This window comes from Scophthalmus maximus, chromosome 18, assembly GCF_022379125.1.
Source record: "Scophthalmus maximus strain ysfricsl-2021 chromosome 18, ASM2237912v1, whole genome shotgun sequence".
NCBI lineage: Eukaryota > Metazoa > Chordata > Actinopteri > Pleuronectiformes > Scophthalmidae > Scophthalmus > Scophthalmus maximus.
This window is the reverse complement of record NC_061532.1, coordinates 19,529,765-19,555,000: the sequence shown is the minus strand read 5'-3', so window position 1 is coordinate 19,555,000 and position 25,236 is coordinate 19,529,765. Positions and strand designations below refer to the sequence as shown.

General features: G+C 43.8%; 3 protein-coding genes across 9 annotated transcripts in view; 1 reads left to right on the top strand and 2 right to left on the bottom strand.

Moving 5' to 3' along the window:
• myo6a (myosin VIa) overlaps positions 1 to 4,612 on the bottom strand; it is a 70,211-nt gene extending 65,599 nt beyond the window's left edge. Inside the window, 1 exon segment of the mRNA XM_035617328.2 lies at positions 4,389 to 4,612. The gene's annotated coding sequence lies outside the window, so the exon portion shown is untranslated.
• Positions 4,613 to 7,634: 3,022 nt separating this feature from the next.
• senp6a (SUMO specific peptidase 6a) lies at positions 7,635 to 22,396 on the bottom strand. The gene is made up of 23 exons (XM_035617237.2): positions 22,224 to 22,396; positions 18,851 to 18,944; positions 18,228 to 18,291; positions 17,168 to 17,274; positions 16,432 to 16,578; positions 15,418 to 15,488; positions 15,118 to 15,212; positions 13,889 to 14,282; positions 13,462 to 13,703; positions 13,192 to 13,332; positions 12,914 to 12,947; positions 12,577 to 12,765; positions 12,297 to 12,490; positions 11,593 to 11,756; positions 11,381 to 11,497; positions 11,164 to 11,286; positions 10,982 to 11,074; positions 10,611 to 10,894; positions 9,728 to 9,816; positions 9,545 to 9,633; positions 9,380 to 9,448; positions 9,098 to 9,248; positions 7,635 to 8,243 (listed from the first exon to the last, which is right to left on the bottom strand). Exons 1-23 carry the CDS (start codon positions 22,252 to 22,254, stop codon positions 8,001 to 8,003), a joined length of 3,225 nt encoding a protein of 1,074 aa, XP_035473130.2. The 5' UTR covers positions 22,255 to 22,396; the 3' UTR covers positions 7,635 to 8,000.
• Positions 21,650 to 25,236, top strand: part of LOC118289964 (filamin-A-interacting protein 1) — a 34,624-nt gene continuing 31,037 nt past the window's right edge. For 5 of the 7 annotated variants that reach the window (XR_004786292.2, XM_035617227.2, XM_035617229.2 and 2 more), the window contains exons 1-2: positions 21,650 to 22,572; positions 25,108 to 25,196. The gene's annotated coding sequence lies outside the window, so the exon portion shown is untranslated. The remainder of the gene's footprint in view (positions 22,573 to 25,107; positions 25,197 to 25,236) is intronic. The other 2 variants (XM_035617226.2, XM_035617230.2) reach the window with 2 other exon arrangements.

Genomic DNA, 25,236 nt, shown 5'->3' with positions numbered 1-25,236 from the left:
TCCCAGGAGCGTGGGGTCCGTGACGGGGTTCAGGGGTGGAGCTGGGACCCTCAGGCGCTGGGGGAGGGGCCAATCGAATCGAGTAAATTCGATTGGCGTTTGGGGTGAACGCAGCAGAACAGAGTCCTGGTGGGGAATGACATGATCCATAAAACGCCAAGATGCGAAAAGTTTCACTCGCATGACACGACGTCGCGAAAGCCAATCAGCATCGAGATCCTCCCGTCGTCCGACAGAGATCAGGCGCAATCTCTCGGGTTACGTTTACGCACTAAAAATATAAGTGACCCGGCGCGAGTAACACGGACGTGAAAACTTTCTTTGCGTTTGGGGTGAACGCAGCAGAACAGAGTCCTGACCAGAGGGGGTGAGAATTCTTTTTCATTATTTATGTGAAGAGGAAAATGACTTGAAACATCACATGCACTCATATAATCCAACGTACACACCCAACGCGGTTACAAGTCCAAGGTTCAGAGCTGTAAACACTCTGGCAACACGCCTCCCTGCGTCGTTTGGATATTTGAGAGAACAGAAGAGAGAGAGACGCATAACTCGGGTCAAAGTCCGTTTGGAGTTAAGCTACAGAAACATAATGAGTGATTAGGAAAAAACACTCCAGAGACACACACACACTCACACACACACACACACACGAATACACACGAACACACACACACGCACACGAACACACACACACACACACTCACACACACACACACACACACACACACGAATACACACGAACACACACACACACACACACGAACACACACACACGCACACGCACACAAACACACACACACGCACACGCACACACACACACACTACACGCCCGAGTCAACAGCGTTAATCTCCGCACCCGAAGCTGCAGGCGAACTATCAACGCACTCATCAGGTCACGACAGGCCTCCTTCTCCTCCTCCTCCTCCTCTTTCTCCTCCTCCTCCTCTTTCTCCTCCTCCTCCTCTTCCTCCTCCTCCTCCTCCTCCTCCTCTTCCTCCTCTTCCTCCTCCTCTTCCTCCTCCTCCTTCTCCTCCTCCTTCTCCTCCTCTTCCTCCTCCTCCTCCTCCCCGGATCGTTTCAAAGTTCACCAACACGTGACCGGCTGCCCTTGCCGTTGCTACGGAAACAGCCCGCAGCACCACCACCTAATGATCATTTGCATCGTCGACGTGACGACGCCCCTCGCAGCTGATCCGACGAGGCGGAAGGGAAAAGACCAACGCTGACGATTGAAGCACAAAACACACATCACATCTCATAACCTGAGGACGAAATATAGAAACATCTTCGAACGCAAAGGCTTTTTATAAATCAGCTTTGACTTTGGAAATCAAGTTCATCTCTAGGGAACAAACTTTCACAGTTGGTTGAGAACTTTAATTTATCAATTTGTTCTTTAGTTCACAAATTACTTTCAAAAAAAGTGCCAAATGTTCAAGACAATTAATCTAAATACAGTTTTCTAGATCAGGTGACCCCGACCCAAAATATCTAATTCTCCACTTCCTGTCAATCGACCAAAAGCCTACAGAGTTTCAACCTCACCACCTGCGGAACTCCAACTTTTCAAAGAGCAGCATACAGTTCGGTTGGGAAGGTAATCCGACCCCAGAAACACCAGGGGTTATGGGATGTCAACATCTGTGTCTTTACACCCACACGTTGACATCCGATAGCCAGCGGTTCCTCGGGCGGTTGCTGGAGTGAAGATGATGTGATTCCAAGACATTGCCCAGCTCCTCCTCCTCCACGATTCATACGGTGACACCGACGCATCGTCGGGGTCCACATGAAGTTACGAGGACGAGGAGAGAGGAAGTCTGAGGTTTGGTTTTCAGTGTCTGTGACGTCGCAGCGTGAAATGGCCATCTGACGAGAGACGACACCACCACCACAACAACAACAACAGTGGAGTCCTCGCTCGCCTGCTGCTCACGAGCGAGAGCCAGACGGGGCCTGTACGTCGACACTCTCTTCATGACCGTCAACGACGAGGGCCTGTGGCCTGTGGCTCAGTGACGCTCCACTAATTCAGCTCACATTCCTCTAATTACAACGGCTGATGGGAGGCGGTGGAGGAGGGGGCGTGTCCCACCCCGTCCTCCTCCTCCTCCTCCCTTACTGTATCAGCAACAGAAAGGAGAGTACGAACCCTCCTGCTCCATCACCGCCGGCGAGGAGAAAGTCTGTGATACGATCTGCTGCAGGAGGTCGGAGGGTCAGAAAACAAACTGTCTGGTCAAAGTCTCCTAGAGACAAACTGAATCTGTGCGTTTACAGTCACAGCAGGAACCGGGGGTTACGTGAATGACCGGGTGACGCCAGTTCAGGAATGGGAAGAATGACGGGAAGCATGACGGGAGTAACTCTGCCTCCGGTGCAGCAGGTGGCGCTGTGCCGACGTACAACTGGTCGGAAAGAGGCTTTGGTCAAAATCACGACAACTGTGGAAGTTGTTTCAGGTTTAAAGGTGGAGCTTTGTGTTGTCGCTGTTGTTGTTTTTGCCGCCGTTGCTTCCTGCGAGTGGGGGGGGGGGGTTATAACCTAGGGACACGTGACCCGGGTGTGTACATGCACGAATCCCCGGTTCTAGGTCTGTTAACAGGGGTGAGGTGATCACACGGCGTCTGAGAAACAAGAGTTTCGACTTAACCCGAAATATAATCTGGGTTTTTAACGTCAAGTTAGCGAGCGACGTTACCGAGATGGTCACATCTCCAACGTGGTCCAGATCTCAACAGTGAGATCTGGTGCCCGACCGGCATACGCTTAGTGGGTCACACCACTGACTTTGGTACAGAAGGTTGGAGGTTTGATTCCATGTCGTATATATGTATACGTATATATGTCGTCGTCAGCTTCCTCGTCACTTTTGACACGGATAAAAGATAAAACGAGCTGATTAGGAATATGACACATGATGAGTAATAACCCTCATCATCATTACAGCTTCCTGATGAACTCAGTATCCAACTGATCCAGAAATTATTATCATTATTATTATTCAGGATCGTTCCACGACTCGGTTCTACGAGGAACCACTTCACTTCCTGTCGTGACGTCACACCACACATCGAGTGCTTGGTGGTGAGGAAGAGGTCAAAGGTCAGAGTCCCTCTCTCATCCCCCTCCTCCTGACCGACACTGTACTAGAAGAAAAACTGGAACACGCAAAGCATCATGGGAACGTGAAGGTGTGGGAAAAGACCAGGAAGTGACAAAGAGACGCTGATAAAGGACGACACACACACAGAGTCACTGAGACGTGTGAGAATAAAACACACACACACACACACACACACACTGAGTGACCTTATATAATCATCATGCAACACACACACACACACACACACACACACACACATGCACCGACTCAGCTTGTTCCTGCCATCGTCCCTCAGCAATAAGAATAATCATAACAATAATAATAATAATAATGATATTATCACAAAGGCCAGAACCACCACCCTTCTTTATTCTTATGCAAATCAGGTCCATTGATTCCCAGGAAGCAGAGTGTGTGTGTGTGTGTGTGTGTGTGTGTGTGTGTGTGTGTGTCTGTGTGTGTGTGTGTGTGAGTGTGAGTGTGTGTGTGAGAGTGTGAGTGTGAGTGTGTGTGTGTGTGTGTGTGTGTGTGTGTCTGTGTGTGTGTGTGTGTGTGTGTGTGTGTGTGTGAGAGTGTGAGTGTGAGTGTGTGTGTGTGTGTGTGTGTGTGTGTGTGTGTGTTAGGCCTCAGCCGTGTCTGATATCTGACATGTTGCTACTGGGCCGAACCTCGTTTGAAAAAAGGGAGAATCTGTAATCGGCCCGTCTGCCACACACACACACACGACATAAACCATGAATCACCACTCATTCTGCCTCGTGAGACACTTTCCTTCGATTCGGCGTGTGATCGGAACCACCACGAGTCACCACGTCTTCATAATGCGACTATTTGAACGGGCTGGCCGGTCTTTCGCACGGTGTTCGACCCGCTGTCACACACACACATGCTGCAGCAGCGCGGCTGTGAGCATCGAAGAGTTGACGACACGTCGAGATAAAGGCAAGTGTTGTCCGGCCGAAGTGGAGCCCGTCTCCTGATCACTCGACATATGTAACAAAAGTAGTGTCATCTTCAACACGTGATGCTAATTATCATCAGAACACTATGAATCATAGGCGTTTCGAGGGAAGTCTGGCGGCGTCGACTGGCTCTTTAACAAAGCAGACGGGCCACCGGGCCACCGGGCCACCGGGCCACCGGGGAGCGGAGAGCTTCACCCCCGCTGGATGGGAGGTTTGTCTCCCGGTCCCGGTGCTGCAGGCTGCTCGCACCGGGCCGCAGCTAGCTAACATGTCGGGCTCATGGCGGTGGATCGTCCCGGTCCCACACTCACCTCGATCCGGTGAAAAGTCCCGGGATCCGCAACTTGTCGCTCGAGTGGTTATTGTGTCGTATAATAAGCAAACATCCAAAATAACAGATCATGAAATCCCTGAACCGAGTCGCTGCTCGTCCACAACACGCCGCCGCGCCGGGACTCGTCTGTCCGGATGATCCGCGTCCTGCTCCGGCGGCTCGGCCTCGCTCTCCCCGCCCCGCAGCCTCCGACTCCCGCAGCGAGCCTGGGAACCGACCCGTGACGTCACGAGGGGGCGGGGCGTGCTCTAATCATCATCATAAAGGTCCCAATAATTATAATTATCATACCGACAAAAGGAAAATACTTTACACCAGTATCAATACTTTATATCAGAATCAATACTTTATATCAATATCAATACTTTATATTAATATCAATACTTTATATCAGTATCAATACTTTATATCAGAATCAATACCTTATATCAATATCAATACTTTATATCAGAATCAATACTTTATATCAATATCAATACTTTATATTAATATCAATACTTTATATCAGTATCAATACTTTATATCAGAATCAATACTTTATATCAATATCAATACTTTATATCAGAATCAATACTTTATATCAATATCAATACTTTATATCAGAATCAATACTTTATATCAATATCAATACTTTATATCAGAATCAATACTTTATATCAATATCAATACTTTATATCAATATCAATACTTTATATTAATATTAATACTTTATATCTGTATCAATACTTTATATCAGAATCAATACTTTATATCAATATCAATACTTTATATTAATATCAATACTTTATATCAGTATCAATACTTTATATCAGAATCAATACCTTATATCAATATCAATACTTTATATCAATATCAATACTTTATATCAATATCAATACTTTGCACCAGCACCAATACTTTATATTAATATCAATACTTTATATCAGAATCAATACTTTATATCAATATCAATACTTTATATTAATATCAATACTTTATATCAGTATCAATACTTTATATCAGTATCAGTATCAATACTTTATATCAGTATCAATACTTTATATTAATATCAATACTTTGCACCAGTATCAATACTTTATATCAGAATCATTACTTTATATCAGTATTAATACTTTATATTAGTATCAATACTTTATATCAGTATCAATACTTTATATCAGAATCAATACTTTATATCAGTATTAATACTTTATATCAGTATCAATACTTTATATCAGAATCAATACTTTATATCAGTATTAATACTTTATATCAGTATCAATACTTTATATCAGAATCAATACTTTATATTAATATTAATACTTTATATCAGTATCAATACTTTATATCAGAATCAATACTTTATATCAGTAACAATACTTTATATTAGTATCAATATCAATACTTTATATCAGTATCAATACTTTATATCAGTATCAATACTTTATATCAGAATCAATACTTTATATTAATATTAATACTTTATATCAGTATCAATACTTTATATCAGAATCAATACTTTATATCAGTATCAATACTTTATATTAGTATCAATATCAATACTTTATATCAGTATCAATACTTTATATCAGTATCAATACTTTGTATTAGTATCAATACTTTATATCAATATCAATACTTTATATCAGTATCAATACTTTGTATTAGTATCAATACTTTATATCAGTATCAATACTTTATATTAGTATCAATACTTTACGCTGACGTTAGTTAACGTGGATGTGACACAGCTGAACCAGAACCACAACCCGGATGTTTAGGGACATTTCGACTTTTCTCTCGAGATGTTAAATACATTTTAAAAATCTTCCTCCTCATTTTTTTTCTTGTGGCCTAATACTCTTCTGTAGGAGTTGGTTAGCTAGTAACTATTAGAACACAGAATCATAAGTTCGTCATGCGGGGCCAGAGACTGCTCATGTGTAGGGCCCAGAATTTTCCTTCTGACTCAGATTTCATGTCACTTTTGATCTTTAAAACTGAATTTCTTCTTTTACTATTTGACCTCGTCTGATTTGTTTTTCTGTGAAATTTGAAGCAAATTTAGGACGATTATGCTCTTCGACACATTTATGGATTTATCTCCTCATCTTGCTTCTTTTCTTTGGATGATTACGTTCTGTGTTCTTCTACCAGAGTTGAGCTACTGAAAGTTATGTACTAATTTCTCCTGCAGTCTTTAAAAGACCTTTGGTGATGAAGTTTTCAAAAGTTCGTTTGGAAAACGAACAAATTTCGATTTGTTTTTTTCCCAAAAGAATTCTGTTTTCCGGCGGTTGAACAAACGTCCCACGTGCACCACGTGGCGAGGAGACGTGTCTCTGCAGCCTCATGCAGACGCTCCATTCGGTTCTGGAGTAAAAGTATACAGTTTAACATGAAGGGGATTCGGAGGGAACATGTAACATGAGTCAGGAAAAATGATTTGTCTTTGGGTTTTGAAGTTTGAGAAACTGTGATGTGATTACATTTTGATAAAAAATGTTACCCCCCCCCCCCCCAAAAATGTAACCACCATAAATGCTTGTTTGTTTTTGACTTCTTGGTCTGTGTTATTAATAAACTGTATATACCACCTTTTAAAATATCCCTTTATTCATTTTCTATCTGTCCTCTGTTAAGTTATTTCATGTTAGAGTTCATTTGTGTTGAAACCTTAAAATATAAATCATAAAAAAATAACCACCATCAACCCTCCTTTAATAAAACAAACCAACATAAGGAGATACAAAAAAATAAAATATTTTGACAGTTTTTTTGATATATATATTTTGTAATATTACCGCATTAGACTAAATCCATTTTTTTTATATTTAGTTTCCTCTTTTCCTTTTTTATCGTGTGCAAAATATATATTTTTCTTATTCATATTTTGTGTGCAAAATTAAAAAAAAAAAAGGCAGTAAACAAGAATTTTCCTTTTACTCATCAGTTATTGAAGCGCTTTGTATTTTGTCTTTTACAATCTTGTGTAAATTCTTTTTATTTTTCAAAAGTTCTTTAAGTAAAATTGTACTTGAATCACTTTGAACACAGTCAAGACTTTTCCAGAGAATATTCACTTTTCATAAATAAGAAGCGAAGGCGACAGAAATGCTCTCGCGTCTGAATCTGTGTGAATGTTGAAGACGTTCGTCGGCTCCACGTGGAAGAGAAGAGACGAGCGACTGAACGAACGCCACTCGGGAGTCGGAAGTCGACTTGGATCTTTTTCACAATAACAGAAACTTCCTCTTTGTTTATTGTCACTTTCCTCTACACAGCATATGGAAGCATAAAAAATTAAACGATGCCAGAGCGAAACAGTATCTTCTGCACAGGTTCTCCGGAAACGAGGAACATCTGAGAAAACATAAGTTAACGGGCCACGAGTCATAAAACGGTAAATTACAAAGGCAGCGGGAAAAACTCCAGCGTATTTACATGTTCAGGTTTTTTTTTTATTCAATACAAATTTAATGGTGAGTTTAATGTCTGTGGGATACGGAGGGAGGTTCACAGATTTCCAGGTGAAACCAGCAGCGTACGATCAGCCAATCCCTGCTCGGCGAGGAGGGAGGGATGGAAGTGGGCGGAGCCTGTTTCAGTTTCAGCGGCTGATGAGAATGTTTGGCGGCCGGACAGTCGACCCAGAAGTCTCTTGGATCTCGGGGGAGCCGGCCGGGGCCCGGACCTGGTCCGGGACCTGGTCCGGGACCTGGTCCCGGTCCAGCTCCTGCTGGGCCTGGATGTTCAGGATCAGCCGCCTGATCTCCTCGCGCTTCGTCTTCATCCGCTGCTGAGGGAACCAATCAGACAGGTTCACCGGCAGGTGGAAGCTGGGAATGGGATTCTGCCCGGAGACACGAGAGAGGGAGAGAGGGAGAGAGGGAGGGAGAGAGAGAGAGAGAGAGGAGTCAGGAATTATGAAATATGTTTATCACAACAAATGATCCCATAAATAAAAACATTTAAAAAAACAAAAAATTCTTCTTATTTCTTATAATCTCACTATTAAAAAGTGGATTCATCCACCGTTAAAAAAATCCCAACAAATCCACAAGAGCCACTTAAGAAAACTTTCTTAAAAATAAAATGATTTCACTGAAACAAATTATTCAAACAGATTATCAAATCAAACAAATTATAATTATTTTGTTATTCGTGTAATTAAAAAAAAATGAAAATGAAAATTATTTTTTTTGTGTTGAAATAACAATTAAATTAGTTGAACTTGGTCTTTGGTAATTTCTAAATTATGTCACAATTCAGTTTATTGTTTGTTTTTTAACTATATATACTAAATATATCATATTGTCTTGTTTATTTGATGATAAACAATATGTCCACTGAACAAAACTGACTCAAACTTGTCATTAACACGGAAACTATTTTTATTTAGTTCCTCTCTGCACATTGAAATCATGTTAATGTTTATGATTAATGATTAATGTGGGAGTTTCCAGCCAAAGACGGGGAGGAAGAAAAGGAGAAAAATAAGAAGAAATAGTAAAATTTTTGAGTTGTAGTTTCTTGTTTTAGTTGCTGAAATGTCCACAACTTTGTTTGAACTTTAGAAAAATGAAGGTTAATTAATGTCTGGTGAAGTTTCCTGAGTCGAATCTGGATAAAGAATAGTAAAAAGGAGGACGGAAAGGGAATAAAAACAGTAGGAAGATAAAACCTCGAGTGCTGACGTCGTCTCACCTGGAAGAAGCTCTCCACGTACTGCAGCACGTAAACGCCACAGTCGCTGAAGTTGTCCTGCTGCGGCACTCGGGGGCTGGAGCCCCTCATCACGTCCTTCCCGAAACTCCGCTGAGTTCCTTTACGGACCTCCCACTCCACCTCCAGGTACCTGACACACACACGCACGCACACACACACGCACGCACGCACACACACACGCGCACACACACACACACGTTGACTCTCTTTTGACTTTAACTTTGTTAACTGTGGCTGCAGGTGCGGCAGCAGGAAACTCACTCTCTCAAAGTCTTCACCACCGTGGACCGGGCCGGGCCGCGCAGCGAGTCCATGATGAGGATGCAAGGCCTGATGGGAAAAAAAAAGAAAGAGTTTTCAGTTTATTAATGATTCAAAGTGTCAGACACAGAGCGGTGGCGCCCCCTGCAGGCAGAACACACTCACTGTCTGCAGACATTTGCTTTGGAGGCCAGACCGGAGGCGTCGGAGCCGAGCGTGTCCTCGGCCAGAGTCCCGTCCTCGCTGCACTCGTCCTGCACACACACGGGATTCAAACAGAGCTTCAGCACAATCCGACTGATGACGATGACGAAGACAACAACGACGATGATGAAGCTGAACGAGTACCTGACAGGAGCTCTGGTCGTCGGAGAAGGTGAAGGTGTCGTCGTCGCCTTTGCTCGAACCGTAACAAACGCTGATTCTGTGCAACTCGCCTGAAAAACAACAACAAACCAAAACAACATTAATTTGGAACACAGAAAAAAATATATAAATCATTAAAAATAAAAAAATAAGCACCATCAACCTTCATTTAATAAAACAAACCAACATAAGGAGACAAATATTTTGACAGTTTTTTTGACCATTTATGGAAAAATCTTTTCCGCTTTGTACTTAATCTGCTTTAATTTTTTCTCTTTTCCTTTTTTATGTTGTGTGCAAAATATATTTTTTTCTTTTTCAAATTTTGTGTGCAAAAAAAGAAAAAAAAATATTTTTCTTTTACTCATAAATTACTGAAGAACTTTGGATTTTGTCTTTTACAATCTTGTGAATTTATATTTTTCAAAACTCTACGTAAAATTGTACGTGAATCACTGAACACAGTCGAGACTTTACAGCAATATGAAGCGAAGGCGACAGAAATGCTCTCATTTCTGAATCTGCGTTTAATGCTGAAGACGTTTGTCGGCTCCACGTGGAAGAGAAGCGACGAGCGACTGTACGAACGCGACTCGTGAGCTTGAAGTCCAAAAAAATCAAAAATATGAATCTCAGATTTTAAAACGTTTAACTTTAACTGCCTCTTGGATTATAAATAAAATCCAGACTCGTCTGACTATGAAATATGAATCAGAAAAACTTTGAAGGTGACAACCTGCATCTGCAGCGTGTTGAACTTATTTATCTTTTTTTTTTTTTTTTATATAAATATTAGAAACAACCGGAACGACTCAGGTCATAAACCCCAAAAACATCAAAGCGTTAAGATTCTTCGTTCTCTCACTGGTGAACTGCTGCTCGCCGTTGGACGATTCGCCGTTGGCCCTGAAGGCGGAGTTCTCCGCGGCGAGGTCGAGGCCATCGGGCCGAACGCCGCCTACGAACGCCTCGGGGTGGGACGTCCGCTCCGAGGAGGAGGAGGAGGAGCCGTCCGGCATGTCTCGGTCCGGGGACAGGGGGCGACAGTGGTCCGGGACGTTCTCCTCCGGGCCGCGGTACAGCGGGTTCTGCTCGTACACCGGACCCTCGAGGCCCGGGAAGCAGATGACGGCCAGGTACCAGTGAGCTCTGACGGGGAACAAACCAGATGCACTGAATTATACGTATCGTCACCACGACGGCGACTCATGTTCTTCAGCTCCGGTTGAAACTCACGACTCGTTGATGGGAACGAAGATGAAATCCTTCTGGAACAGGTCCACGTGCCGCGTCCACGTCTTCACCCGGTTGTGCTTCCTCTTCTGGATTCTGAGGGGAAACGAGCGGACACATTTTTGTTCAAGTGGAGAAGCGTCTGAGGTGAGAAGCTTCTCCCCTGGCGGGCGGGCGACACTCACGGCAGGTTGGTGGCGTCGGGGACGTTCCTCCGCTCCCGCTGGTTCAGCCTCTTGTAGAAGAAGGAGCTGAACACGTGACTCCTCTGTGCGTCTTCTTTTTTCAATCGCTCTAAAACTAAATAGCTGAAAGAAAAACCTCTCCAAAGTTACAGAGGGAACAGGAACGAGGACACTTCTGACTTGTGATTGTGTTTCGCGTGAGGAGGAACCTGCTCACTTTAAATAAAAGTCTAAGATGACGTCGTTGAGGAACTCCCCGTCGTTAAGGCAGTGCAGGTCTTCGTTGGTGACGGATATTCCGCCTTTGGCTGGAGGAGGAGGATACACCATCAACCTGGAACACAGACCAGTGACGTCGGTTCGTCAGACCGACACTCAAACACGTCTCCGTCGGAGATCTCGCCTCACGCTCGCCGGCGAGTCACTCACTTGACGATCGGGCCGGAGAAGGTCGGCTGGAGGTCGGTCATGTCCTCGTCCTCAAAGTAAGTGCTGGTCTGCTGACGCGTGGTCATCCGCGTGCGGACGGGTGTCCCTGCGGCGACCTGCGTCACCTTGCCGACCGCAGCGGGAGGGGTTTGACTCGGATTCGCCTGCAGAGGAAGAGCAAGATTAATTTCTTGTTCTGTAAATTTTATTATCTATATTTTTTTAATACCTCAGCTGGTTTTCTTTTTTTAACGACTGTATTTAAAAGTTTTGTTCCAATGTTTTAAATGTTTCACATGAGGCACTTTGAATTATGAAGGACAAAAAATAAGTATAAATAATTAAATACACAAATTAATAAATAGTTTGTGATTAAAACAGCCATTTCTCTATTTCTACATTTATTTCTACATTTCTATATTTATTTATTCATACATTTATTTCCACTTATTTATTTATATGTATATTGTTTCATTTATTTATTTGTATAATCATTTATAGTTATTTATTTATATATTTATTTCTACATTTATATTTATTTATTCATTTATTTATTCATAATTAAATATTAAATTGAACTAAAAATATGCCAGAAAAGATTGAACCTTTCACATAAAAACTATCAAATAAAAAAAACCCATCCAACTCACAAATGTTTATAGATCCTTGACAGGCGCTCGGTGACAGGAGGCGGAGCCACTCACCTTCTCCTCCTTCTGCTTGGTGGCCTTGTTGTAGTTGACCAGGCGGATGTTGGCCTCCTCAAACGGCAGCTTGGTGGGGAAGTGGACGAGGTCGTTGGTCCGGCCGATCTCGCCCAGGATGTCCTCCAGGATCATCTGCTCCTTCATCGCCAGGCCGTTCTCGAAGATCAGCACGATGTACTTCTCGTCCGTCTCTGAGGACCAGACAGATCGCCAGTCAGTCGGACTCGCTGCATTGTGTGTGTTTGGTGTTCACGTGTGTTCCGTGTGCACTACTCACGGTCTCCGGCGCAGTCGTACCACAGCCCTCCCTTCTCCTGCGACATGTTGTGCTGCCTGCGCAGGCGCTCGCACTCCGCCAGCGTCGTCTGGAAGAACAAGACGGGAAGCTTCCGGACGCTGCACCACTCGCAGCTGATCAGCTCCGACGCCCGGAGACAAACCTGCTCCACGCTGTTCGGCTCCGGACCTGACGGCGAGGAAACACCACGAGCAACGGCTCGTTTCAGATTCATGCTCTTAGAAGGAAGTCAGACTAAAACCATCTTTCTCCAAATCGCTTTAACCGTTAACAGACAAAATTTTTATTTACAGAATTCATCACTGCTGGTTCGTACCTTCGGTTTCCAGCTGGATGTGCTCGATGGAAAACTGGCAAAAGAAAAAAAAAGGAGAAAAAGGACAAGAACTTATTCATTTTTCATTTCAAACTCTTTAAATTTGGAATTTAAAAATAAATCCGAATAGATACACGTCTGTGTTATTATGAGTTCTTACATTTGATCAAAGTTCCCCTCAACTCAAAATAAAAGTGTTTTTCTTCTGTTTCTAAAATGTCTGACATTGACTACAGGGACTTGTATCTGGTGTTTACACATTCCTTCAAAATACTCACCACGACGGGCTTCGTCACCATCCGGCGTAGAGTTCCGACTCTTACGCTCCGACACTCCAGGATGATGCTGTCGCACTTGTTGGGGAGGAACTTGGGCTTTTTTGTCCTCGGCGACAAAACCCCGGGAGGTTGATTTCCAAACTGCACGAAGAAACAGAAGAGAAAAGGCGGATGTAGAACGAGACTTCGGGGACGGTATTGTGGAAAATGACTTGAAAACTGACGCTCATGATCTTAATCTTCGCACAGTTAAATGTTTCCTCGTCCCACCTGGTCTTTCATCCGCGCTCGCCGCGGTATCGTGATCTTCATGTTGACGTCTTCAAAGAAGCCGGTGCCCGTCTCCTCCTGATCGCCGGGGCTCTTCACCGCTGCCTCCACTCGGCCCCCGGAGGGCGCCGGCGAAGAGTGCGCCGAGTCGGCGGGTCGAGGGGAAACGCTGTCCACTCGGTTGACGCTTCCTGTGCTGGCGTTGTCGGCGGCGTCGTCCTCGTCGTCGCTGGACAGGACGACTGAGGAGGGAACATGAGAGAACGTCAAACACGGACTATTACAAGTGTTACAACTGTTGAGACATTCATAAACGTACTTTAAAAAAAACAAAAGATTAGATATAAACTCATGTTCATGGATCATGTTGAAGTTGTTCTAAAACCTTTGTCAGAATAAGGCTAAAGGGCCGTTTACTACTACTTACTGGGGTCGTTGAGCTCGTGCCGCTGGGCCGCCGCTGTCGACCTCTTCCTGGGGTTCCTGGCCCCGCAGCAGCTGGACGTCCCGGCTAGCGGAGGGGACCTGCCGTTGTTCAGCGGCAGCAGGGTTCCCCTGCTGCTGGAGACCCGTACGGGCAGAGTCTCCCCGCGCGGCGGCGGCGCCCTGACGGTCGTGGCCGGCTTGTAGAAGCTCGGCTGCGGACCGTTCGGTCCGGTGGAGGGCTGGGACCTGATGGGGGGCCGTGGGCTCGGGGACGGCAGTGTGGCCTGTTGGCACGGCAACAGCGCCACGATGCTCCCACAGCTCTGACACTTGTTGTCTTTGCTCGGCTTGTTGCACTTAACGCACACCGACGGAAAGACGGTCGGTCGGAGAGGCTGCGAAAGACAAAGAAGAAACTTAGGACGTGTACATGTTTTCAAAGACGCACAGGACAACATCATCTCATCTGTTGTCGTCTTTGATTTACACAGGCTGCGTAACTTTAGTTTAGCCGTCGGATCACTTATATTTACTTGGGCGAATGAGACGAGTAAACCGACCCGAGAATATGCGCACGACCTCTGTTAGATGCTGACGACGGGAGGATCTCAACGCTAACTGGCTTTCGCGTCACGCAAGACACGGATATTGCATAATTCGCTTCCAGTTGAAATATTTGAATTCCAGCGAGTGAAGCGAATTATGGTTATTATGAATTATTATTATAAATTTGCAACTTCTCGCATCTTTGCATTGACTTATTGTCTTATTTCTGTGGAAAAAAATGAGCGTGGCATTTGGTGTGAACGCACCAGAAGTTCTGATTTAAATATCTGGCTACATGTTTGTGAACTCTGGCTCTAAAACTAGAGTCTGACCGACAGATGTCGATGTGAATACTTTACTATATTTCGGACAAGGATGTGTCGGCCGATATAAGTGTGATAAAAAATGTGAAAAAATATTGGGCAATGATTCTAAAGCAGTCGTTATCAAACGCATATGACCGACAGATTTACAGAACGTATAATATTTTTATACTTAAAGTGAAATATGTACATAGACGCATCTTTTCAGCATCATTTTCCTGTGAAATAAAAGTTGAACAGATATACCAGTCAGGCTCTCAAGAGTCTCGTTCTGTAAACAATCTGATTTGTTTGACACAATGTCGTCTTATCAGACGCTGGAGGGTTTCTGGGTAATGGAATCCTAACCGGCGTTTCTCACCTCTGCTGCTTTGACCTGCAAAGGGAAACTACAGCAGCCCTCCAACGATTTTCTCTTCTGCTGCACGCGACGCTTGACGTTCAGGCCTTCGTCGTCTGAAAGGTTCAAAACAAAATCCAGACAATATTACTCCCTGATGATTATTGATCACACATTATTTCATCTGGTCTTCAAGCTACGTAGCCTGTCAGATTATAATGGGTTTGTAGTTGTTGAAACACTGGAAGATAAAAACAGTTCCAGAGATCCCCCTCCTCCTCCGTCGTCCCTTCAGAAACAGAGCGAGGACTCAGACGGTACCTGTGATCTCTGGACAGGTGAGGACGATGCTTTCCACTTCTACAGCTTGTTGTGTGGTGGAGAAGTCGTTTCTGCAGGAGGAGAAAGTGAAAAAAAATCAAATCAGGGAAATCTGGAGAAAAAGTTTTTTTTACCATAAACCTGTGGTAGAGAGCGGAACCAGGTCAGTGTCACACCGGCAGCGGAATGTTTCATTTATTCTGTTGTATTGTTGTGAAAAGATTTGGACATTTCAGGGACGTGCCGGAGGTTCAATCACACGTCGGCAAAAGAGATTCTGCTGAAGCACGAACATAAAAAACGGACGTCAATGCAGATGCTGGATGTTCCTGAGATGAGTCGGATTGACAGATCGACTGATCGGTGACTCACCTTTCCTTCAAATCAAGGCTGCTTGACGGGGAAAATAAAAAAAAGGGAAAATGTCTCATATATATATAAATAATATATAATAATAATAAACTTTTATTTCTCTGGATGAAACGTGTGATGAATCTCTCATCCACATTTGTAACTTTGGTCGATTTCCCTCTGTACAATATTATTTTGGTATGTATATATTTACTTACGTATTTTTTTATAGCTGATATTTCAGTTGTTGTGATACATAAACAGTGTTGGATTGTGGGTATTTAAAGATGGCGACTATTTATCAGACGCCTTGAGCTCGAAACATCACTACGGCATATGAAATATTTTATGTGTGAATCTTCAACCATCACATTTTTTTTTTTTTACTGGATGTGCGAGTTGGGTTTCCCTTTTTTGTCGTTACAAATACATAAATTTGTTTAGAAGTTGTAATGCAAAAGACACCTGATGACCACAGTCATCACATTTCTTTAGTATGATATTAATACAGTGATAACCGTACATATGTGGGGAAACTGTAAACAGGAAGTGCTAGAGGCTACTTCCGCAGTGTGAGATACAATAAAACAGGTAACTTACTGAAACCATAGGAACATTATCTTTTTCTGTTTTCACTAAATATGTGATCGAAGTCCGTCTCACCTTTGGACTGGTTTCCTTATTGCAGAGGGCGTTTGTGCGTGCTGGAAGTGGCGTCCCTGTAGAACGATTCCTTGTGACGGTGCCGGGCTGATGATGAAGTAGTTGGTTCTGTTGGGGGAGGACGCTGCTACGGTGAGAGGGACGTCGCTGCGGGAGAGGAAACACAAACGCTCTGTAAAACTGTGACAAAGTGTCTGATGATTTCGTTCCTCGCGTCTCAGAACAGAATCTTTATACTGTGCAGGATTTACAAACTCTTTTTTTTTGCCCCAAGTTTGTCCTGTCAGGCTACATGCTACTGCTCTCCTCTGATTGGTGGAGGTTCTACTCGCAGCCTCACAGAAGAAGTGAAGGGAACCAAAACATAATAAATACATGTATGTTATTAGTTTTCTTTAAAGAAAACAAAATTGAACTGTTAGATTTAAGAATTTAATCATAAATTATCAGGATTTAAATCAATAAAACTCTTCAGTGTGTTGTTTTGTGTTTTAACACGTCACCACAGACTAATATTTATTAGGAAAAGCTTAATGACCAGTTTCATTACATATGTAATTTGAGGCCTGACTTCATGTGGTCGACTTGTTCAGTGGCAAGAAGTGCAAACTTCTCTTTCTTCCATATTTCAGATTTAATTTAAATCAGTACAGTTTTTTATTTTTCCCCACCGCCTGGAAGTGATTGTGGACATTTCAGAGCAGTGAGGTCACAAGGTGGCAGTTGAACACGGTACCTGAGCTTCTTGGGTCCCAACTTGTTCAGAGGCCTCATGTGATTGTTTGGCCGGTTTTCGTACGTCCTCAGGGGATCGGAGGAGGTGAAGTGCCGCAGGGTCGGAGACTGCAAGAGACGACACAGGTGGTAATGGAAGCAAAAGGAGGAAGGAGGCGGAGGAGGGAACATGATGAAGCTAAAACATTACGACCAAACTGCCTAACACCGTGCTGGTGGTCAAACCGGCTAATCGATGTTATTCACTTCCGTCTGCGAAGGGTCGTGATGTTTTAGGTGTACAGTCACACACTGGGTTCCTCCAAGGAACGTTGTCTGTGGTTGGTCGAAGGTGGAGCGAGCTGCCAGATGGTGTGAAGAGCGGGTTGGACCTCTCGGGCTACGTCCACACGACCGTGTGTTTGTTCTACAACACTGTCCAGACGAGCTACAGGATTATTAATCTACGTCCACACTAACACCCCTGAAAACTTATATATCACTTGACTGTTCAGGAACACTGGTCATGTGATGCAAACAGGAAGTGGATAGTCTCCTCTGCAGTCGGTTGCTTAGTAACAGAAACTCCTCTGAAGGAGGAACAGTGACAGTGAAGGTGGAACTGTCCCTGACAGGAAGTGTGAGCGACGCTCTGAGTCGGGAGGAGTCGTCCTCTGGGGAACATGAACGTCTGCCCCACGTGTCACAGGCAGTTCGTTCAGTGGTTGTCGAGATGTGGTTTCTGCAAACAAGTTACTCATTAACAGGATTCACCGTGCGACTGAATTCCCTGTAGATGAATCTGTTTGGTTCTTCGACAACCTGCACCCACACATTTACCCGACGACAACAACAGCAGCAGCAGCAGCTCCTGAGGACGACTCCCACAGCGCCTCAGCAGCGTTCGCTCTTGGACTTCCGGGGTCCTCCGGGGGGCCATCGCTATACAGCGCCAGGCGCCGTCTGATGGGCTGACCAGAGGAACCCCGCGGCCTGCTGGGAGTCGCTGACCCCAGAGGGTGGGAGTCAGGAGAGAAGAGAGAGAGAGAGAGAGAGAGAGAGAGAGAGAGAGAGAGTTTTACCTTTTTCTCCTCGGGAGAGGTCGGCTGCTGCCGGCTCATCTCCTCCATGCTCATCACGCTCGTACTGACGGGGAAAAAAGACAAAATACAGAGGATGAGAAGATTCACATGGGGACCGAACTTTGTTAATACTTACAAAACAATTTTCTGGCGGTTTTGGGTGGTAAAGTTGCAATTTAAAATTGTTCTACACGGCTTCTCAAATGTGATGATTTTTTTTATATAATGATGAATTGACTCGTCGTCAGGTACAAACAAGACATTTACACCACATCGGCTTTAGCTCGGGATATTAACGTTTCTCACAATTAACAGACAGAGAAAATGAATGAAAACATTTTAAAACAGATTCATAGATGAGAGAAAATTAGTTCCGGTTGAAGTAATGTGACCTGAGGGAACCTCTGGACGGAACGAACCAATCAGAATCCAGATTGTATAACAGAACAGAGGGTTTACGGTGTTTCTGCTGCACGATGGCGAGAGGATCCATCATCGGCCTGCTCATCAGCAGATGTGCCACCGGGACTATTACAGTAAAGTGGAGGAGGCAATGAGCGAGCTGAGCTGCGCGGTGGCGCTGAAGTGATGCAGCGCAGCCGCCGGTGGAGGGAAGTGCTTACTCATGTCTCGTTTCCGCCTCACTGTCACCGGGAAGAGAAAAGCTCCAGTTGTGCTTGTAGCCTCCATCTCGCCTGGTGTCCGATCTGTCCAGGGCTGGAATGGAAACAAAATGAACCGGGGAGACAAAAGAGCAAGACAACGTTAAGATGGAGCAACAACACAAACACCTTGGTGTCACTGCAGTCAAAGTCTTCATCACTGAAGTATCGGAAATCTTGTACTCCCGATATCGGCCCCCCAAAATCCATATCAGTTGGACTCTGATCTAAACCACAAAACAGACTTACAACAAACTTAAATATTACCATGTATATAAATTCATACCCGCCCTCTGTGTTTTAGTATATTTATATAATTGTCAAAAAATCGAATTCTTATTTTTTTCTCTGGTGTTGAAATGTTTGCTGGGGAACCGAGCAGCTGCTGCTGCTTCACTCTTTACACGTCTGCTGGATGTCAGTTACTGTGGCTTCCCATTTCCTCCCTACATCAACTGAAACAACAGTCAACAACACAGACGCAGAAGATTCACGAGGAGGGGTTCCTTCATTAAACCAGGGACACGTAACCCGAGGTGAACACCCAGTAGGAAAATCTTTTTGAATGAAGCTGGATGTTGAGGCTCCTACACACTGCGATTTCAGTAATCGTTTGTTTACTGTACGATGGAACACCGACTAAATCGCAGATAAGAAGGATCATAGGTAGGTAGGATCGTAGGTGAGTAAGTTCGTAGGAGGGTAGGTATGATCGTAGGATCGTAGGTGAGTAAGTTCGTAGGAGGGTAGGTATGATCGTAGGAGGGTAGGTATGATCGTAGGAGGGTAGGTAGGATCGTAGGAGGGTAGGTAGGATCGTAGGAGGGTAGCTATGATCGTAGGATCGTAGGAGGGTAGGTATGATCGTAAGAGGGTAGGTATGATCGTAGGAGGGTAGGTATGATCGTAGGAGGGTAGGTATGATCGTAGGAGGGTAGCTATGATCGTGGGAGGGTAGGTAGGATCGTAGGAGGGTAGCTATGATCGTAGGAGGGTAGCTATGATCGTAGGAGGGTAGCTATGATCGTAGGTATGATCGTAGGAGGGTAGGTAGGATCGTAGGAGGGTAGGTAGGATCGTAGGAGGGTAGGTATGATCGTAGGAGGGTAGGTAGGATCGTAGGAGGGTAGCTATGATCGTAAGAGTGTAGGTATGATCGTAGGTAGGTAGGTAGGATCATAGGAGGGTAGGTATGATCGTAGGTATGATCGTAGGAGGGTAGGTATGATCGTAGGTATGATCGTAGGAGGGTAGGTAGGATCGTAGGTACGATCGTAGGTATGATCGTAGGAGGGTAGGTATGATCGTAGGAGGGTAGGTAGGATCGTAGGAGGGTAGGTATGATCGTAGGTAGGTAGGTAGGATCATAGGAGGGTAGGTATGATCGTAGGTATGATCGTAGGAGGGTAGGTATGATCGTAGGTATGATCGTAGGAGGGTAGGTAGGATCGTAGGTATGATCGTAGGAGGGTAGGTACGATCGTAGGTATGATCGTAGGAGGGTAGGTATGATCGTAGGAGGGTAGGTAGGATCGTAGGAGGGTAGGTATGATCGTAGGAGGGTAGGTATGATCGTAGGTAGGCAGGTGAGTAATACTGTATTTTAGTTGTTTTTTTCCATCCTAAATCCTACTGTTTCAAACTGAAACAACTGATGTCACAATCTTCATGTTATATCCGATACAAGTGGCTCAAATACGAGTCTTAAAAACCTGCGTACTTTTTCAGGTCAGAACAGAGGATTTCCTACAGGATGACAGTGTTTGTTTGCCGATAAACTTCAAAATCTGAACCTAGATGTGTCCATTTCACTCGGTACCATAAACTATATAGTAAAGAAAGTTGAATGGGTCCGATTTAATAATCCTGTGTTTACATTTTGACCAATTTAAGACCATTAATATAATCTATAGATTAACTGTCGTTGGCTGCTCGTGATTAGAAAAACAATTGAGAACATTTAAGAAATTGTTGATTTCGGCTTTGTTTCAATGTAAGGTCGATGAGTCACAGGTATAAAGATAAATGTCAGTGTTGGTCTTTTTGTTGGATTTGTTGACACAAAGAAGAAAATATTTTAATATCACCAGACTCGTCCTTCGAAATTGGACATTTGGGCTTCCATACAACCCTGGTTAGATTCACAAAATAAAGGTTCATGTTCTCATGAATCTTTCACTCCAACAATAAAGGGTTTAAAATGATTATAGTCATCAAAATAAAAAGTAGGAATTTAAATCATGAATATCTTCAATACCGATAATTTGCCAATTTTTTTCGGATTCACTGATTTCATCTTTTAGTCGATGTCATATATATGTATATATATATATATATGTATATATATATATATATGACAAAGACAAGAAGCAAATATTCACTTTTGAGAGGCTGAAATCTGCAAATATTTAACTTTTGCTTAAAAAACGACAGTTAATCGATTATGAAATAAGTAACAGAAATATAAATATAGTTTTGGAGCCTGAGCAGTGTTTTTGGCTTCAAAGCATTCATTTCCACACGCATTGTGTTTAACACATAAAGTGTATTAATGTCTCATTTGTGATTTGTTTTTTGTCTATTTTCCACTTTTCTCTCTCAGTCGACGCTGTTGTCGTTGTGTTTATTCATGTTTCGGCCTCGTGTGGTAACTGTGATCCAGTAACTAGACGAAGCAGCTGCAGCACCGGGAACATGAATGTTTACTGGTTTTAACTGATAAGAAACGGTGATTATTATTAGTATGAGCCTGCTACACCCAGAGAAGCTAGCAGGTTAGCAGGCAGGTAGCAGGTCCGAGGGTCAGGAGGACCAACACGGTGCGTGTCTTTCCGTTGTAATATTGAAATGGTTATGAAGATTGTTTCATCGTGTGTGTTCGTACAGACGTGGTGTGTCAAACAGCCTCTCGCGGGGCAGGAAGGCCCGTCGCCGCTGTCGCCTCATCCCGCTGCCCACATTGCAGAGCCAGAGCCAGGCTAACGTCAGAGCTAACGGTGCTAGCTCGGATTCGGTACAACAAAAACATCCTAATAATAATCAACCGAGCCGAACCGAGCCGAGCCGGACTGGCTCTCCCCTCCCCCCACGGGCCGCCACCCCCCTCCCTGTTGACCCGGCGATGTGGCGCTGTCACCGGCCTGGCAGCTCCGGGATGAGGCTAACGTTAGCCTCCTAGCCAAACCGCTCCGGAGCCTCTCGCATATTTCGGACCGATGATGTTTGGACGCCAGCGGCGCCAGGATCGATGCTGCGCGGGGCTGTGAGGCGGGAGGGGACGCTGACAAGGACCACGACCGGAGGCCCCGCGGCGGCGGCGGAGTGTCACGCTTACCTTCGAAGAAAAAGCTTCTGTTGTGGGCCATGTTTATTCCATGATCCTGCTCGGATGACAGCGGGGCTCTGCTCCTCGGCGGCGGCAGGTCGACGGACTGAAGCTGCTGCTGCTGCTGCCGCTGCCTTCGACCTGCGGAGTCAAGCTGCGCGCAGAAATCCACCTCGGCGCCGGAAACGCGAGCAGCGGAGCCTTCACAATAAAAGCGCAGCAACGGAAACAGGAGCGGAGGCCGCTGCGCGTCGCGACGGTTTTCTGCAGTTGAGAAGAAGTTTATCAAACATCTGCGGCAACGACGAAGGTTTTGGATTCAGACTGTCCGATGTGACGCCGACTGTATCGTAGGTAGGTAAGTGAGTGGGAAGGTAGGATTGGACTGGATAGGTCCAAGTTCAAGTCAAAGACAATGTCACAATAAAGGACATGAGTGACTCATATCAATGTTTTACCATAAACATTCACCTGCTAGCTACTTGTCGAACAAACCTTCGGTTCAGTCAAAGGTATCTTCAGCTAACGCTAGCTATCAAAAAGGAGTGGAATCTAGCTGTTGCTATATTTTCTTAGCTAATGCTAAGAAAATTTTCACTTCATTCTCGAAATGTTAAATTAAAAAAGAAAAATCTAATTTAAAAAAAATGAGTGGAATTCTACTCTTTTTTAATTGACCATTTCGAGAATGAAGTCGAAATGTCCCTAAACCTCTGTGTTGTGGTTCCAGTTCTTCTGTGTCACATCCACGTTAACTAGCGTTAGCAAAGCTACGCTAGCTTCGCTAACTGCGAGCCTCTCAAAATTCATTCACGGTTGTTTGCAGTTGAACGTCGTTGTGTGGGGACACACGTCGACGATCATGTGCAGACACCCGTTGTCACCGCATCGTGTCTTTCAGATTCAGTCTGTCAATAATAATATCACAACTTTACAACTTGGTTAGCAGCTAGCGTTAGCTTAGCAAACTGGCTAGCGAAACATCAACATCCGGCTGTTTGGTGCCGCTGGAAAGTGCTTCCGGTTCACACATTTTAGACTTAATTCTCGACATTTCGATTATATTCTCGACATGTAGAAAAAAAATTCTTCCCCCTCATTTGTTTCCTCATGACTGGCCCTAATACTCTTATATACTAATACTCAGTACTGTATCACTCTGAATATTAAAGTGCAAATTTACACTGGACCTCTATTGTGAGTTGTGGCTACTTTTAACTTTAAAACCATAGAAGCAAAAAGGCTGACGTTGGTGAGATGTAAGCAACACGGCTACAACTAATTAAATTGATAGCGAGTGTGTTCGATTTACAGAAGTTGTTCGAAAAATCAAGTATTGACAATAGTATTAGTGGCAAATCAAATTCTGCATCGGGCCCTATATAGGCTAGGTGGTGCAAAAAAGTGGTTGTCTGCAGGAAACTGATTTTATGTGGATCAAGCTCTCAGGGGCACACATACACAACTTTTGTCTTTTGTTTTTGGGAAACTTAAAACTTTCATTTTAAGAGAATATAACATGTAACGTTATCAGTCATGGTTTGCTCACAGGAAATAGGATCCTGTTGTTTTTAAGGTATGTATGCGTTTGTATGTCTAATATTACTAAACTGTAATTGACATGATGATATATGGTAATGAGCTATGTTATACCATAAAGAAATGACTGCAATCATCCTTATAACGGCATAATTTTACCAGCTCTGTCTTTTCACCTGTTGAAATACCTTTTAATGGGCGGCACAACCCATAAAACACCGTAGATCACCTGCCAAAAAAGGACGGAAATCAGTTTCTGGCGGACAATCACTCTTTGGCACCACACCCGCTCTGGTAGGAAGGATGGTAGGTGGATAGTTATGATCGTAGGTGTGTAGGATGGTAGGTGGATATGTATGACCGCTGGTGTGTAGGATGGTAGGTGGATATGTATGACTGCTGGTGTGTAGGATGGTAGGTGGATAGGTATGATCGTAGGTGTGTAGGATGGTTATGATCGTAGGTGTGTAGGATGGTAGGTGGTATGATTGTAGGTGTGTAGGATGGTAGGTGGATAGTTATGATCATAGGTGTGTAGGATGGTAGGTGGATAGTTATGATCGTAGGTGTGTAGGATGGTAGGTGGATATGTATGATCGTAGGTGTGTAGGATGGTAGGTGGATAGTTATGATCATAGGTGTGTAGGATGGTAGGTGGATAGTTATGATCGTAGGTGTGTAGGATGGTAGGTGGATATGTATGATCGTAGGTGTGTAGGATGGTAGGTGGATAGATATGATCGATTTTAATGTTGATAAAATAGAAAGTAAGAGTGTATTAACATCGACAGGTAATTTTAATGACTGTTTTCTAGATCTGACCCTACCTACAATCCTACCATCAACTTTTCATCCTACGCCCTCACCTATGACCTTATATACGACCCTAACTACCTACCTGTCAATGTGGTGAAGGAACAGGACCCAAGACATAATGGTGTTATTTATTAAACAAACGGACAAGAAAACAGACTTGCGGTGTCTAAACAAAAACTTTACCTTTTATTTTGAAGGTTGTATTCCGGAATTGTAATGTTTGAATTTGATGAAACTTTGTAGCTCACTTGAGCTTCAGAGACACAAACCTGCGACTTTCTTCTTCTCCACTGTCACAGATCATCAAGTCTTTTATTGTGACGAGGAGACGTTTAATCCTGTGGGAAGATTAGATGTTAAATGATTCTTTGGGAGATTTTAAGAAAGAAATTAAAAGACATAATCTCATAACAATGTCACAATGAGAAATTATGACTGACACATTGAAACCAAATACTCTCCTGTGAATAAACCTTTTTAAAATCCCAACAGGAATGTTTAGTTTTTTTTATTTATCTTTCTTTCTGACTGACCATAGGACAAAGACAGATTAAGTGATGAAGATGATGATGATGATGATGATGATGATGATGGGAGCTAGATGGCGATGTTCCTCACTGAAGTTAGGTGAGTAATTCACCTTCATCAGCACCATGATGTCACCGCA